Here is an 18,047-nt window from a genome sequence, read left to right as displayed (position 1 = left end):
TACTGCGTCCCAAATGGCACCCTATTCCCTTTTCTATAGTTACTCAGTCTGAGTTCTCTGGTCACAGGTAGGGCACTATGTAGGGAATAGGGTTCAATTTGGGACACGACCTCGGAAAACTGGGATCTCTCTCTCTCTCTCTCTTCCCGCCCCTGTTTGGGAATGGACAGGAAGTACCACTGACTCCCTCACGGAGGCAGAGTCTTCCCCACCGTGAAATGGCCCCTGATTGGTACTCTACACAGTGTTTATTTCCACCAGTCCACATATTACCTATTTTTTTTTACATTTTAGTCATTTAGCAGACACTCTTATCCAGAGCGACTTACAGTTAGTGAGTGCATACATTTTCATACTGGTCCCCCGTGGGAAACGAACCCACAACCCTGGCGTTGCAAGCGCCATGCTCTACCAACTGAGCTACAGGAGGCCTATTAACATTGTAAAAGGGCAGGTTATTAGCCCTAATGCACCGTAGAATGTTTCTTAATTTGTCCTTATACAGTTAGTGAAACCTTTAAAAAAATGCAATTAATTTAATGTCGCAACATTTTCTATCAGACCCCAAACACACCTCATTCTGGCAGTTCCAAATATTCATTATCATGTAGTCTAGTACATTCTGCTTTCTGCTTAGACTTCTGATGCTACAGGGAGCTAGCCCCTCCTCACCGCTCACCTCCCTCCTGTCCTCCCTTGCCCCCCTCCTCACCCCTCTCCCCCCCTCCTCACCCCCCCCCCCCCCCCCCCCCCCAACCTTGCCACTACAAACACTCTGAAGCATATATGACTCGGTTCCAGTTTAGCTCAAGGCCCAAAGAAATCAAGGCTTCACATTTAAAAACCTTTTTTACTGACATTGACTAATGGACTGTGTCCCAAATGGCACCCTATTCCCTATGTAGTCCACTACTTTTGACCAGAACCCTATGGGCCCTGGTAAAAAGCAGTGCATTAAATAGGGAATAATTTGGGACACAGCCGTAGTGCTGCTCGAAGAGCCTTGTCAGCAGATACAATGGTGCCAGTAACCAAACGACCCCATTTACAAGGTTACTCAGCGTAGAGAGAGATTTTTTACCTTTATTTAACTAGGCAAGTCAGTTAAGAACAAATTCTTATTTACAATGACGGCCTACAACGGCAAAACCCGGACGACGCTGGGCCAATTGTGCGCCGCCCTATGGGACTCCCAATCACGGCTGGATTGTGATACAGCCTGGAATCGAACCAGGGGGTCTGTAGTGACGCCTCAAGCACTGAGATGCAGTGCCTTAGACCGCTGTGCCACTCGGGAGCCCGATTGCTAGGTTAGGCTTGGTTATTGACTTTCACTCGCATATTTTCAGTTAGACTTAAAGTAGGAGAGTGGAGAACGAGTGTATTTTTAAAGAAGAATTATGGCCACTTTGATACTTGATACTTATCTGCTAAGTTTGCTACTTATCTGCTGCTGATACTGGATCATTATCCTCTTAAACTCAGAACTGTAACCAGTAGGCTCTTTAGGAGAACCACTCGATGGTCTACTACTTCCATTGAAGAGATTTAAAGTAATTTGAAAGTATTTTTACTTTTAAGTATTGAAGATTTACGTTCCTATAGTAGGGGAGTGTAGGGTAAGTTGAGCAATTTTTTACATTCAGCGTCACGATGTCAAGGGAAATATAGTATTCCTCTCTCTCTCACACAGGTTCATGTTTGTTTTATTTTGTCAGTGTTCCTCTTCAGTGTCATTCAGTCTGTTTTCATCCGTTGCTGCTGATCAAATGGACGTCTCCCCTTCTCTCACTTCTCTGGCTGATGTCTGCACTAACAATAAAAATGCACTAACTTGAGTTCATATGCATGGGGGGGGGGGGGGGGGGGGGGTCACAGGCTGTCGGGGGGGGGGGGTGGTCACAGGCTGTCAGGGGGGGGCGCTAACAGGTTTTCCGGGGGGGGGGGGGGGGGGTCACAGCAAATAGAGAAAGACAGACTTTTAGTAGGACTGTTACACTGATGCCATACCTGACCTTAAAAATATCATTATTTTAAAAGGTTTTCAGCTCTCATTGGTGACATATCAAATGTAATTTGTCACATGCGCCGAATACAACAGGTGTAGACTTACCTTGAAATGCTTACTTACAAACCCTTAACAAACAATGCAGTTTTACTAAATAAACTAAAGCAAAAAAATAAAAGACCAACAATAAATTAACAATAACGAGGCTATATACAGGGGGTACCGGTACCGAGTCAATGAGCGCGGGTACAGGTTAGTCCAGGTAATATGTACATGTAGGTAGGGGTAAAGTGACTATGCATAGATAATAAACAGCCAGTAGCAGCAGCGTAAAAAAGGAGGGGGGGGGGGGGTCAATGCAAAAAGTCCTGGTAGCCATTTGATTAGCTCTTCAGCAGTCTTATGGCTTGCGGGTAGAAGCTGTTAAGAAGCCTTTTGGACCTAGACTTGGCGCTCCGGTACCGCTTGCCGTGCGGTAGCAGAGAGAACAGTTTATGACTAGGGTGGCTGGAGTCTTTTGTAATTTTGATGGTCTTCCTCTGACACTGCCTGGTATAAAGGTCCTGGATGGCAGGAAGCTTGGCCCCAGTGATGTACTGGGCCGTACGCACTACCCTCTGTAGCGCCTTGCGGTCGGAGGCCGAGCAGTTGCCATACCAGGCGGTGATGCAACCAGTCAGGATGCTCTCGATGGTGCAGCTGTAGAACTTATTGAGGATCTGGGGACCCATGCCAAATATTTTCAGAGTCCTGAGGGGGAAAGGTGTTGTCTGTGTGACTGTCTTGGTGTGTTTGGACCATGATAGTTTGTTGGTGATGTGGACACCAATGAACTTGAAGCTCTCAACCTGCTCCACAACAGCCCCCGTCGATGTTAATGTGGACCTGTTTGGCCCTCCTTTTCCTGTAGTCCACGATCATCTCCTTTGTCTTGATCACGTTGAGGGAGAGGTTGTTGTCCTGGCAACACACTGCCAGGTCTCTGACCTCCTCTCTATAGGCTCCAAAAATGAGCCCAATAACATATTGGACCATGCATCGGCTGTATCCATTACAGTTCCTTCAGAAAGTATCCAAACCCCTTGGCTTATTCCACATTTTGTTGTATTACATCCTGAATTCAAAATTGATTTAAATATATGTATTTTCTTACCCATCTACACACAATACCCGATAATGACAGTCAAAACATGTTTTTAGAATTTCCTGCAAATTTTATTGAAAATGAAATACAGATATATCTCATTTTATGTAAGTAATCACACCCCTCAGTCAATATTTTGTAGAAGCAACGTTGGCAGCGATTACAGCTGTGAGTGTTTCTGGGTAAGTCTCTTAAGAGCTTTCCACACCTGGATTGTGCAACATTCACCCATTTTATTATTTTCAAAATTCTTCAAGCTCAGCAAGTTGGTTGTTAATCATTGCTAGGCAACCATTTTCAAGTCTTGCCATAGTTTTTCAAGTTACACTGAACAAAAATATAAACAACAACATGTAAAGTGTTTGTTCCATGTTGTCATGAGCTGAAATAAAAAATCCCAGACATTTTCCATACGCACAAAAAGCTTATTTCTCTCAAATTGTGTGCACAAATTTGTTTACATCCCTCTTAGTGAGCATTTCTCCTTTGCCAAGATAATCCATCCACCTGACAGGTGTGGCATATCTAGAAGCTGATTAAACAGTATGCTGATTACACAGGTGCACCTTGTGCTGGGGACAATAAAAGGCCACTCTAAAATGTGCAGTGTTGTCACACAACACAATGCCACAGATGGCTCAAGTTTTGAGGGAGCGTGCAATTGGCATGCTGACTTCAGGAATGTCCACCAGAGCCGTTGCCAGAGAATTTAATGTTAATTGCTCTACCATAAGCTGCCTCCAATGTCGTTTTTAGAGAATTTGGCAGTATGTCCAACCAGCCTCACAACCGCAAACCACATGTAACCACGCCAACCCAGGACCTCCACACCTGGCTTCTCCACCTACAGGATCGTCTGAGGGGGGGTGGGGGGGTGCTGAAGAGTATTTCAGTCTGTAATAAAGCCTTTTTGTGGGGAAAAACTGATTCTGATTGGCTGGGCCTGGCTCCCCAATGGGTGGGCCTGGCTGCCAAGTGGGTTGGCCTATGCCCTCCAAGGCCCACCCATGGCTCCACCCCTGCCCAGTCATGTGAAATTCATAGATTAGGGCCTAATTAATTTATTTCAATTGACTGATTTCCTCATATGAACTCTAACTCAGTAACATTTTTGAAATTGTTGGATGTTGCGTTTATATTTTTGCTAGACAACCATTTTAAGGTCTTGCTATAGATTTTCAAGTAGATTTAAGTCAAAACTGTAACTCGGCCACTCAGGAACGTTCACTGTCTTCTTGGTAAGCAACTCCAGCGTAGATTTGGCCTTGTGTTTTAGGTTATTGTCCTGCTGAAAGGTGAATTCATCTCCCAGTGTCTGGTGGAAAGCAGACTGACCAGGTTTTCCTCTAGGATTTTTCCTGTACTTAGCGCCATTCCATTTATTTTTTATCCTGAAAAACTCCCCAGTCCTTATGGATTACAAGCATACCCATAACACGATGCGGCCTCCACTATGCTTGAAAATATGGAGAGTGGTACTCAGTAATGTGTTGTATTGGATTTTCACCAAACATAACACTTTGTTATCAGGACAAAAAGTTAATTGCTTTACCACATTTTGTGCAGTGTTACTTTAGTGCCTTGTTGCAAACGTGATGCATGTTTTTGAATATTTTTATTCTGTACAGGCTTCCTTCTTTTCACTCTGTCAATTAGGTTAGTATTGTGGAGTAACTACAATGTTTCACTCCTGTCACAACCATTCAACTCTGTAACTGTTTAAAAGTCACCATTGGCCTCATGGTGAAATCCCTGAACGGTTTCCTTCCTCTCCGGCAACTGAGTTAGAAAGGATGCCTGTACAGTAGTGACTGGGTGTATTGATACACCATCCAAAGTGTAATGAATAACTTCACCATGCTCAAAGAGATATTCAATGTATATCTACCAATAGGTGCCCTTCTTTGAGAGGCATTGGAAAACCTCCCTGGTCTTTGTGGTTGAATCTGTGTTTGAAATTCACTGCTGGAATGAGGGACCTTACAGATAATTATATGTGTGGGGTACAGAGATGAGGTAGTCCATTTAAAAATGTTAAACACTATTATTGCACACAGAGTGAGTCCATGCAATTTATTATGTGACTTGTTAAGCACATTTTTACTACTGAACTGATTTAGGCTTGCCATAACAAAGGGGTCGAATACTTATTGACTCAAGACATTTCAGCTTTTCGTTTTTTAATTAATATGTTAAAAAAACATTTAAACGTAATTCCACTTTGACATTATGGGGTGTTGTGTTTCGGCCAGTGACAAAACATCTCCATTTAATCCATTTTAAGTTCAGTCTGTCACACAACAACATGTGGGAAAAGTAAAGGGGTGTGAATCCTTTCTGAAGGCACGGGATACTATTAGCAATAAGCAGTGTCACCTGTAGCCCAACGGATGCAGCATAGTGGCTATAAATAAATAGGCTGAATCATGGGGTTGCCTATCTGCATCTGCCCTATTGGCCTAATCATTAGCTAGATCCCACATTTAATATTTTAACTAGTTAGCATCCTATTGAGGAATGTTACGTCCCAAAAAACGTGCATAGACATACAGCTATCTGACCTTTTGCTGCTATAACCCATTAGAGACACACAGCTATCTGACCTTTAGCTGCTATAACCCATTAGAGACATACAGCTATCTGACCTTTAGCTGCTATAACCCATTAGAGGAGACATACAGCTATCTGGCCTTTAGCTGCTATAATGTATCCATAATGGAATGCGGTTACCTGGCTATTAAGGCCGGTTGAAGGGGTCGCACTGTGATTTATTCTCACCAGGCTGTGCTGTATTCATGCGTGGCCAAACAGAGACCACTTTAATATAATGATAATACACTATATACTGTAGCACTGAGAGGACACTATTATCCAAAGTGAAATACATTACAATTTGCATACATTTAGTGTGTATGATCTGATCCCTGATGAATTGAACCCATGACCTTCACATTGCTAGTACCCCAGGCTTTACCCATGTATAGAAATTAGACGACACCCATAATAATGACCCCCCCCAGATCAAACGTAGTTGAGATATGTCTTGGGATCAATCTCACAGCAGTCTGATTCACCACATTAATTAAAGGGGTAGTTCACCTAAACATTAATTAAAGGGTTAGTTCACCTAAACATTAATTAAAGGGTTAGTTCACCTAAACATTAATTAAAGGGATAGTTCACCTAAACATTAATTAAAGGGGTAGTTCACCTAAACATTAATTAAAGGGATAGTTCACCTAAACATTATTTAAAGGGGTAGTTCACCTAAACATTAATTAAAGGGATAGTTCACCTAAACATTAATTAAAGGGGTAGTTCACCTAAACATTAATTAAAGGGGTAGTTCACCTAAACATTAATTAAAGGGGTAGTTCACCTAAACATTAATTAAAGGGGTAGTTCACCTAAACATTAATTAAAGGGGTAGTTCACCTAAACATTAATTAAAGGGATAGTTCACCTAAATTAAAGTCTTGTTTCTTCCCCACCATGTGTTAGTTACCGTTGTAGTGTGGGACGCTGCTGTTCACTTGAAATAAAATAACTTCAATTTTTTTATGGTTCCAGTTATTATCATCCTTGGTGTGGACGGACCCTTTTTTATAATGACTCCTCGTTCCATGATTCCCCTGCAGATTAAAAGTGGTAAGACGGAGAAGGAGGTGCAGCAGCTGCTTCTGAAGAGCCTCCAGTATCTGGAGCGATACATGTACCTCATCCTCTTCAACAGCTATCTGCACCTGGAGAAGAAGGACTCCTGGCAACGATCCTTTACCGCCTGGATGCAACAGGTTGGTTGGCCTCCCATTCATTCACACAGCACAACTCACAGTACACTGACCTAGGATAGAAGAGACTGGACTAGACTGGACTGGACTGGACTGGAATATAATATATATTCATTGGGTTGGCCTCCCATTCACACAGCAGAACAGTAGAAACACTCACCCTATAGTAAATTCTGACCCAGAATGAGGTTATAGAATTACCTTCATGATTACTACAGGGCTGGGGTGAATTCTATTTCATTTCAGTCAATTCAGGAAGTAAACTGAAATATCAATTCTAAATACATTTCCCCCCATTGCTTTTCCATGGGGAAAAAAATATTTTCAATAAGGAAAATTGCTTTTCAAATAGAAAATTGCATTTCAATGAGGGAAAATTTAATGGAATTTCCCCAAACCTGGTCAAATTCATCACTTTTATCCTAACTTTTTTTATAAAAAAATTAAGTTGGGATATCATCCAACATCAGCGGCCAGTTATTGTTTTTGTATTATATTGTATTCTTATATCCAGTTGTCAGATTTGCCCGTTTCGGTTTCTTTGACCTATACCAGTCCAATGAAATCTCAGAATAATGCTGCTGTGGCTTATGAAGGAAAAGGACCCCATCAGCCCTTTTTTTGTGCAGTGAGGAAACGTGTGGCAGGTTTCCAGACCCAGGCCATCTGATATCTGATCCACAGCACATACAACCCCCTGTGCACCCCTTGCACCTCCTCACAGACTGACACACATTCAACCCTCGATTTACCCGTGGAAACTTCACTGAGGCAATGTGAGGGGAGAGCAGAGACCTCCTCTCTTCCTCTCCTCATTCAGAAGCACTTGATTGTGCTCCAAATGGCACCGTTTCCCCTTTATAGAGGGCACTACTTTAGACCAGGGCCCATAGGAACACAACCACGGATGTCATCCAGGATGTTTACTGAATATTGATTGAAATGTGAAGTCAATTTGTTCGGTTGCAAGAGGCTCCTTAGAACGACGGAGAAAGAAAGAAAGGAATTCCAGCTGCTTCATAAAAGGCCAGCTGAGAATCAACAACAGAAGTGTGGTGGTGCACGCTGGTCTCTTCAGAAAATGGAGCTGCCGCCTTCATGCACGTTCTATTCACAAGTGTGGACAAAGCAACAGCACAGGTTGCATCCCAAATGGCACCCTATTCCCTAGATAGTGTACTACTTTTGACCAGAGCCCTATGGACCCTATGGACCCTGGTCAAAAGTAGTGCACTAACTAGGGAATAGGGTGCCATTTGGGATGCAACCACACTTATCTGGGTTCATTAAACTAAAATAGGGGAAGAAATCTATTACCCACAATGATACACACACACACACATATGTACAGTGAGGGAAAAAAGTATTTGATCCCCTGCTGATTTTGTACGTTTGCCCACTGACAAAGAAATGATCAGTCTATCATTTTAATGGTAGGTTTATTTGAACAGTGAGAGACAGAATAACAACAAAATAATCCAGAAAAACGCATGTCAAAAATGTTATAAATTGATTAGCATTTTAATGAGGAAAATAAGTATTTGAACCCCTCTAAATCAGAAAGATTTCTGGCTCCCAGGTGTCTTTTATACAGGTAACGAGCTGAGATTAGGAGCACACTCTTAAAGGGAGTGCACCTAATCTCAGTTTGTTACCTGTATAAAAAGACACCTGTCCACAGAAGCAATGAATCAATCAGATTCCAAACTCTCCACCATGGCCAAGACCAAAGATCTCTCCAAGGATGTCAGGGACAAGATTGTAGACCTACACAAGGCTGGAATGGGCTACAAGACCATCGCCAAGCAGCTTGGTGAGAAGGTGACAACAGTTGGTGCGATTATTCGCAAATGGAAGAAACACAAAATAACTGTCAATCTCCCTCGGCCTGGGGCTCCCTGCAAGATCTCACCTCGTGGAGTTGCAATGATCATGAGAACGGTGAGGAATCAGCCCAGAACTACACGGGAGGATCTTGTCAATGATCTCAAGGCGGCTGGGCCATAGTCACCAAGAAAACAATTGGTAACCCACTACGCCGTGAAGGACTGAAATCCTGCAGCGCCCGCAAGGTCCCCTTGCTCAAGAAAGCACATATACAGGCCCGTCTGAAGTTTGCCAATGAACATCGGAATGATTCAGAGGATAACTGGGTGAAAGTGTTGTGGTCAGATGAGACCAAATTCGAGCTCTTTGGCATCAACTCAACTCGCCGTGTTTGGAGGAGGAGGAATGCTGCCTATGACCCCAAGAACACCATCCCCACCGTCAAACATGGAGGTGGAAACATTATGCTTTGGGGGTGTTTTTCTGCTAAGGGGACAGGACAACTTCACTGCATCAAAGGGACGATGGACGGGGCCATGTACCGTCAAATCTTGGGTGAGAACCTCCTTCCCTCAGCCAGGGCATTGAAAATGGGCCATGGATGGGTATTCCAGCATGACAATGACCCAAAACACACGGCCAAGGCAACAAAGGAGTGGCTCAAGAAGAAGCACATTAAGGTCCTGGAGTGGCCTAGCCAGTCTCCAGACCTTAATCCCATAGAAAATCTGTGGAGGGAGCTGAAGGTTCGAGTTGCCAAACGTCAGGCTCAAAACCGTAATGACTTGGAGAAGATCTGCAAAGAGGAGTGGGACAAAATCCCTCCTGAGATGTGTGCAAACCTGGTGGCCAACTACAGGAAATGTCTGACCTCTGTGATTGCCAACAAGGGTTTTGCCACCAAGTACTAAGTCATGTTTTGCAGAGGGGTCAAATACTAAATCAATTTATAACATTTTTGACATGCGTTTTTCTGGATTTTTTTGTTGTTATTCTGTCTCTCACTGTTCAAATAAACCTACCATTAAAATTATAGACTGATCATGTCTTTGTCAGTGGGCAAACGTACAAAATCAGCAGAGGATCAAATACTTTTTTCCCTCACTGTATACACACACATATATATATATATATATATATATACACGCACACACACACACACACACACACACACACACACACACACACACAAGTTTGGACACAATGACATATATATATATCACTATATTCTCTCCAGATGTCGTACTGTAAGTGTTTGGGTGAGAAATGGCCTCAGAGGAGCCAAAAACAAGGGAAAACCTCCCCATCCAGTTTGTGTGCTCTGAAGCGTTACCAGAGTTTCATGTGGATATCCCCCCTGGAATTTACAAGCTTATCCAAGTTCTATTGTGGCCTGGTTCTTCACACATTGAACTCCATAAGGTCTGGGACCCTGTGTTTTTGGTGGTTTGTCTTTTGTCCTGGTTTGGCCAGCTGTGCAGCGTACAGTAAAGCACTGAATCTATGGGCATTCCACTGCTAGCGGAGCGTTAGCCCCCCTGGCTGGTGTTGTCGCTCCATTGTCATGTTGGTTATTATATTCAAGGCAAGTTCTGAGTCCCAAATGGCACACACTTCCCTATTTAGTGCACTGTGTTTTTGAGCAGGGCTGACAGGGGATAGGATGCCATTTGGGACCCATACAAAATCATAGAATGCAATCTTCAGCTGTATACTAAAGATAATTGTTTGACCTTTGTGCGTGGTCAGGGTTAGGGTCAGTTGCAGTTTAATGTAGTGCTTTATAGTTGGAAGATAGTAATGAGTTTTTAGGAGGCACGTTCATTCACTCTTCATCACTCTTTTCAAACTGAAGTTGGAAGTTTTTCTTCCAGCCTTCTGGTTGGTAAAAACAACCAAGAATCAAGTAATAATAATAATAATAATATGCCATTTAGCAGACGCTTTTATCCAAAGCGACTTACAGTCATGCGTGCATACATTTTTGTGTATGGGTTGTCCCGGGGATCGAACCCACTACCCTGGCGTTACAAGCGCCGAAGTCTCGCCCTCCAGGGACAAATGGTGTCAAAGCCCACCGTTAAGCTCTTCTTGAACAAATATTTGTTCTCTGGAAAACATCAATAAATAATTATAATAAATAATAATAGTACACTGGATTAAAGGTGCCTTAAAAAAAAAACTGGACACTGCACAACAAAACAGAAGAGAAAAAAACACAGGATGAAAGCAATTAACAATCTAAACTAGGGCTGAAGGAAGGGGCTGAGTAATGGTAAACTATAGCTGAAGGAAGAGGCTGAGTAATGGTAAACTAGGGCTGAAGGAAGAGGCTGAGTAATGGTAAACTAGGGCTGAAGGAAGAGGCTGAGTAATGGTAAACTAGGGCAGAAGGAAGAGGCTGAGTAATGGTAAACTAGGGATGAAGGAAGAGGCTGAGTAATGGTAAACTAGGGCTGAAGGAAGAGGCTGAGTAATGGTAAACTAGGGCTGAAGGAAGAGGCTGAGTTATGGTAAACTAGGGCTGAAGGAAGAGGCTGAGTAATGGTAAACTAGGGCTGAAGGAAGAGGCTGAGTAATGGTAAACTAGGGCAGAAGGAAGAGGCTGAGTAATGGTAAACTAGGGCTGAAGGAAGAGGCTGAGTAATGGTAAACTAGGGCTGAAGGAAGAGGCTGAGTAATGGTAAACTAGGGCAGAAGGAAGAGGCTGAGTAATGGTAAACTAGGGCAGAAGGAAGAGGCTGAGTAATGGTAGGGCTGAAGGAAGAGGCTGAGTAATGGTAAACTAGGGCTGAAGGAAGAGGCTGAGTAATGGTAAACTAGGGCTGAAGGAAGAGGCTGAGTAATGGTAAACTAGGGCTGAAGGAAGAGGCTGAGTAATGGTAAACTATGGCAGAAGGAAGAGGCTGAGTAATGGTAAACTAGGGCTGAAGGAAGAGGCTGAGTAATGGTAAACTAGGGCTGAAGGAAGGGGCTGAGTAATGGTAGGGCTGAAGGAAGAGGCTGAGTAATGGTAAACTAGGGCAGAAGGAAGAGGCTGAGTAATGGTAAACTAGGGCTGAAGGAAGAGGCTGAGTAATGGTAAACTAGGGCTGAAGGAAGAGTCTGAGTAATGGTAAACTAGGGCAGAAGGAAGAGGCTGAGTAATGGTAAACTAGGGCTGAAGGAAGGGGCTGAGTAATGGTAGGGCTGAAGGAAGAGGCTGAGTAATGGTAAACTAGGGCAGAAGGAAGAGGCTGAGTAATGGTAAACTAGGGCTGAAGGAAGAGGCTGAGTAATGGTAAACTAGGGCTGAAGGAAGAGGCTGAGTAATGGTAAACTAGGGCAGAAGGAAGAGGCTGAGTAATGGTAAACTAGGGCAGAAGGAAGAGGCTGAGTAATGGTAGGGCTGAAGGAAGAGGCTGAGTAATGGTAAACTAGGGCTGAAGGAAGAGGCTGAGTAATGGTAAACTAGGGCAGAAGGAAGAGGCTGAGTAATGGTAAACTAGGGCTGAAGGAAGAGGCTGAGTAATGGTAAACTAGGGCAGAAGGAAGGGGCTGAGTAATGGTAAACTAGGGCTGAAGGAAGAGGCTGAGTAATGGTAAACTAGGGCAGAAGGAAGAGGCTGAGTAATGGTAAACTAGGGCTGAAGGAAGAGGCTGAGTAATGGTAAACTAGGGCTGAAGGAAGAGGCTGAGTAATGGTAAACTAGGGCTGAAGGAAGAGGCTGAGTAATGGTAAACTAGGGCAGAAGGAAGAGGCTGAGTAATGGTAAACTAGGGCTGAAGGAAGAGGCTGAGTAATGGTAAACTAGGGCTGAAGGAAGAGGCTGAGTAATGGTAAACTAGGGCTGAAGGAAGAGGCTGAGTAATGGTAAACTAGGGCTGAAGGAAGAGGCTGAGTAATGGTAAACTAGGGCTGAAGGAAGAGGCTGAGTAATGGTAAACTAGCTGACTGTTACTGTACTATAGAACCACTGAGGGAAGCTGACTGTTACTGTACTATAGAACCACACTGAGGGAAGCTGACTGTTACTGTACTATAGAACCACTGAGGGAAGCTGACTGTTACTGTACTATAGAACCACACTGAGGGAAGCTGACTGTTACTGTAATATAGAACCACTGAGGGAAGCTGACTGTTACTGTACTATAGAACCACACTGAGGGAAGCTGACTGTTACTGTACTATAGAACCACTGAGGGAAGCTGACTGTTACTGTACTATAGAACCACACTGAGGGAAGCTGACTGTTACTGTACTATAGAACCACTGAGGGAAGCTGACTGTTACTGTACTATAGAACCACTGAGGGAAGCTGACTGTTACTGTACTATAGAACCACACTGAGGGAAGCTGACTGTTACTGTACTATAGAACCACTGAGGGAAGCTGACTGTTACTGTACTATAGAACCACACTGAGGGAAGCTGACTGTTACTGTATTATAGAACCACACTGAGGGAAGCTGACTGTTACTGTATTATAGAACCACACTGAGGGAAGCTGACTGTTACTGCACTATAGAACCACTGAGGGAAGCTGACTGTTACTGTACTATAGAACCACACTGAGGGAAGCTGACTGTTACTGTACTATAGAACCACTGAGGGAAGCTGACTGTTACTGTACTATAGAACCACACTGAGGTAAGCTGACTGTTACTGTACTATAGAACCACTGAGGGAAGCTGACTGTTACTGTACTATAGAACCACTGAGGGAAGCTGACTGTTACTGTACTATAGAACCACACTGAGGGAAGCTGACTGTTACTGTACTATAGAACCACTGAGGGAAGCTGACTGTTACTGTACTATAGAACCACACTGAGGGAAGCTGACTGTTACTGTATTATAGAACCACACTGAGGGAAGCTGACTGTTACTGTATTATAGAACCACACTGAGGGAAGCTGACTGTTACTGCACTATAGAACCACTGAGGGAAGCTGACTGTTACTGTACTATAGAACCACACTGAGGGAAGCTGACTGTTACTGTACTATAGAACCACTGAGGGAAGCTGACTGTTACTGTACTATAGAACCACACTGAGGTAAGCTGACTGTTACTGTACTATAGAACCACTGAGGGAAGCTGACTGTTACTGTACTATAGAACCACTGAGGGAAGCTGACTGTTACTGTACTATAGAACCACACTGAGGGAAGCTGACTGTTACTGTACTATAGAACCACACTGAGGGAAGCTGACTGTTACTGTACTATAGAACCACTGAGGGAAGCTGACTGTTACTGTACTATAGAACCACACTGAGGGAAGCTGACTGTTACTGTACTATAGAACCACACTGAGGGAAGCTGACTGTTACTGTATTATAGAACCACACTGAGGGAAGCTGACTGTTACTGTACTATAGAACCACTGAGGGAAGCTGACTGTTACTGTACTATAGAACCACACTGAGGGAAGCTGACTGTTACTGTACTATAGAACCACACTGAGGGAAGCTGACTGTTACTGTATTATAGAACCACACTGAGGGAAGCTGACTGTTACTGTACTATAGAACCACTGAGGGAAGCTGACTGTTACTGTACTATAGAACCACTGAGGGAAGCTGACTGTTACTGTACTATAGAACCACTGAGGGAAGCTGACTGTTACTGTACTATAGAACCACACTGAGGGAAGCTGACTGTTACTGTACTATAGAACCACACTGAGGGAAGCTGACTGTTACTGTACTATAGAACCACTGAGGGAAGCTGACTGTTACTGTACTATAGAACCACACTGAGGGAAGCTGATTGTTACTGTACTATAGGACCACACTGAGGGAAGCTGACTGTTACTGTACTATAGAACCACTGAGGGAAGCTGACTGTTACTGTACTATAGAACCACACTGAGGGAAGCTGACTGTTACTGTACTATAGAACCACACTGAGGGAAGCTGACTGTTACTGTACTATAGAACCACACTGAGGGAAGCTGACTGTTACTGTACTATAGAACCACACTGAGGGAAGCTGACTGTTACTGTACTATAGAACCACTGAGGGAAGCTGACTGTTACTCTACTATAGAACCACTGAGGGAAGCTGACTGTTACTGTACTATAGAACCACACTGAGGGAAGCTGACTGTTACTGTACTATAGAACCACTGAGGGAAGCTGACTGTTACTGTACTATAGAACCACACTGAGGGAAGCTGACTGTTGCTGTATTATAGAACCACACTGAGGGAAGCTGACTGTTACTGTACTATAGAACCACTGAGGGAAGCTGACTGTTACTGTACTATAGAACCACACTGATGGAAGCTGACTGTTACTGTACTATAGAACCACACTGAGGGAAGCTGACTGTTACTGTACTATAGAACCACACTGAGGGAAGCTGACTGTTACTGTATTATAGAACCACACTGAGGGAAGCTGACTGTTACTGTATTATAGAACCACACTGAGGGAAGCTGACTGTTACTGTACTATAGAACCACTGAGGGAAGCTGACTGTTACTGTACTATAGAACCACTGAGGGAAGCATACTGTTACTGTACTATAGAACCACACTGAGGGAAGCTGACTGTTACTGTACTATAGAACCACTGAGGGAAGCTGACTGTTACTGTACTATAGAACCACACTGAGGGAAGCTGACTGTTACTGTATTATAGAACCACACTGAGGGAAGCTGACTGTTACTGTATTATAGAACCACACTGAGGGAAGCTGACTGTTACTGTACTATAGAACCACACTGAGGGAAGCTGACTGTTACTGTACTATAGAACCACTCTGAGGGAAGCTGACTGTTACTGTACTATAGAACCACACTGAGGGAAGCTGACTGTTACTGTATTATAGAACCACTGAGGGAAGCTGACTGTTACTGTATTATAGAACCACACTGAGGGAAGCTGACTGTTACTGTATTATAGAACCACACTTAGGGAAGCTGACTGTTACTGTACTATAGAACCACACTGAGGGAAGCTGACTGTTACTGTACTATAGAACCACTGAGGGAAGCTGACTGTTACTGTATTATAGAACCACACTGAGGGAAGCTGACTGTTACTGTATTATAGAACCACTGAGGGAAGCTGACTGTTACTGTACTATAGAACCACTCTGAGGGAAGCTGACTGTTACTGTACTATAGAACCACACTGAGGGAAGCTGACTGTTACTGTATTATAGAACCACTGAGGGAAGCTGACTGTTACTGTATTATAGAACCACACTGTGTGAAGCTGACTGTTACTGTACTATAGAACCACTGAGGGAAGCTGACTGTTACTGTATTATAGAACCACACTGAGGGAAGCTGACTGTTACTGTACTATAGAACCACACTGAGGGAAGCTGACTGTTACTGTACTATAGAACCACTGAGGGAAGCTGACTGTTACTGTACTATAGAACCACACTGAGGGAAGCTGACTGTTACTGTATTATAGAACCACACTGAGGGAAGCTGACTGTTACTGTATTATAGAACCACACTGAGGGAAGCTGACTGTTACTGCACTATAGAACCACTGAGGGAAGCTGACTGTTACTGTACTATAGAACCACACTGAGGGAAGCTGACTGTTACTGTACTATAGAACCACTGAGGGAAGCTGACTGTTACTGTACTATAGAACCACACTGAGGTAAGCTGACTGTTACTGTACTATAGAACCACTGAGGGAAGCTGACTGTTACTGTACTATAGAACCACTGAGGGAAGCTGACTGTTACTGTACTATAGAACCACACTGAGGGAAGCTGACTGTTACTGTATTATAGAACCACACTGAGGGAAGCTGACTGTTACTGTATTATAGAACCACACTGAGGGAAGCTGACTGTTACTGTATTATAGAACCACACTGAGGGAAGCTGACTGTTACTGTATTATAGAACCACACTGAGGGAAGCTGACTGTTACTGTACTATAGAACCACACTGAGGGAAGCTGACTGTTACTGTACTATAGAACCACACTGAGGGAAGCATACTGTTACTGTATTATAGAACCACACTGAGGGAAGCTGACTGTTACTGTATTATAGAACCACACTGAGGGAAGCTGACTGTTACTGTACTATAGAACCACTGAGGGAAGCTGACTGTTACTGTACTATAGAACCACTGAGGGAAGCATACTGTTACTGTACTATAGAACCACACTGAGGGAAGCTGACTGTTACTGTACTATAGAACCACTGAGGGAAGCTGACTGTTACTGTACTATAGAACCACACTGAGGGAAGCTGACTGTTACTGTATTATAGAACCACACTGAGGGAAGCTGACTGTTACTGTATTATAGAACCACACTGAGGGAAGCTGACTGTTACTGTACTATAGAACCACACTGAGGGAAGCTGACTGTTACTGTACTATAGAACCACTCTGAGGGAAGCTGACTGTTACTGTACTATAGAACCACACTGAGGGAAGCTGACTGTTACTGTATTATAGAACCACTGAGGGAAGCTGACTGTTACTGTATTATAGAACCACACTGAGGGAAGCTGACTGTTACTGTACTATAGAACCACACTGAGGGAAGCTGACTGTTACTGTACTATAGAACCACACTGAGGGAAGCTGACTGTTACTGTACTATAGAACCACTGAGGGAAGCTGACTGTTACTGTATTATAGAACCACACTGAGGGAAGCTGACTGTTACTGTATTATAGAACCACTGAGGGAAGCTGACTGTTACTGTACTATAGAACCACTCTGAGGGAAGCTGACTGTTACTGTACTATAGAACCACACTGAGGGAAGCTGACTGTTACTGTATTATAGAACCACTGAGGGAAGCTGACTGTTACTGTATTATAGAACCACACTGTGTGAAGCTGACTGTTACTGTACTATAGAACCACTGAGGGAAGCTGACTGTTACTGTATTATAGAACCACACTGAGGGAAGCTGACTGTTACTGTACTATAGAACCACACTGAGGGAAGCTGACTGTTACTGTACTATAGAACCACTGAGGGAAGCTGACTGTTACTGTACTATAGAACCACACTGAGGGAAGCTGACTGTTACTGTATTATAGAACCACACTGAGGGAAGCTGACTGTTACTGTACTATAGAACAACACTGAGGGAAGCTGACTGTTACTGTACTATAGAACCACTGAGGGAAGCTGACTGTTACTGTACTATAGAACCACTGAGGGAAGCTGACTGTTACTGTACCATAGAACCACACTGAGGGAAGCTGACTGTTACTGTACTATAGAACCACTGAGGGAAGCTGACTGTTACTGTACCATAGAACCACTGAGGGAAGCTGACTGTTACTGTACTAT

At 43.5% G+C, this 18,047-nt stretch overlaps 2 protein-coding genes across 2 annotated transcripts in view; one reads left to right on the top strand and one right to left on the bottom strand.

The window, feature by feature from the left end:
* The window catches only part of pald1a (phosphatase domain containing paladin 1a), a 333,284-nt gene that overhangs the window by 124,194 nt on the left and 191,043 nt on the right, over nucleotides 1–18,047 (bottom strand). The window lies entirely within an intron of this gene.
* The window catches only part of LOC311111063 (paladin-like), a gene marked incomplete at its 5' end in the record, with an annotated part of 42,604 nt that continues 31,332 nt past the window's right edge, over nucleotides 6,776–18,047 (top strand). Inside the window, one exon of the mRNA XM_084189061.1 lies at nucleotides 6,776–6,946. Within this exon, the coding sequence (XP_084045187.1) occupies nucleotides 6,776–6,946 (171 nt within the window). The remainder of the gene's footprint in view (nucleotides 6,947–18,047) is intronic.

This window comes from Coregonus lavaretus (genome assembly GCF_964263955.1).
Source record: "Coregonus lavaretus genome assembly, contig: SUPER_36_unloc_1, whole genome shotgun sequence".
Classification (NCBI taxonomy): Eukaryota; Metazoa; Chordata; class Actinopteri; order Salmoniformes; family Salmonidae; genus Coregonus; species Coregonus lavaretus.
This window is presented reverse-complemented; position numbering and strand designations above follow the sequence as displayed.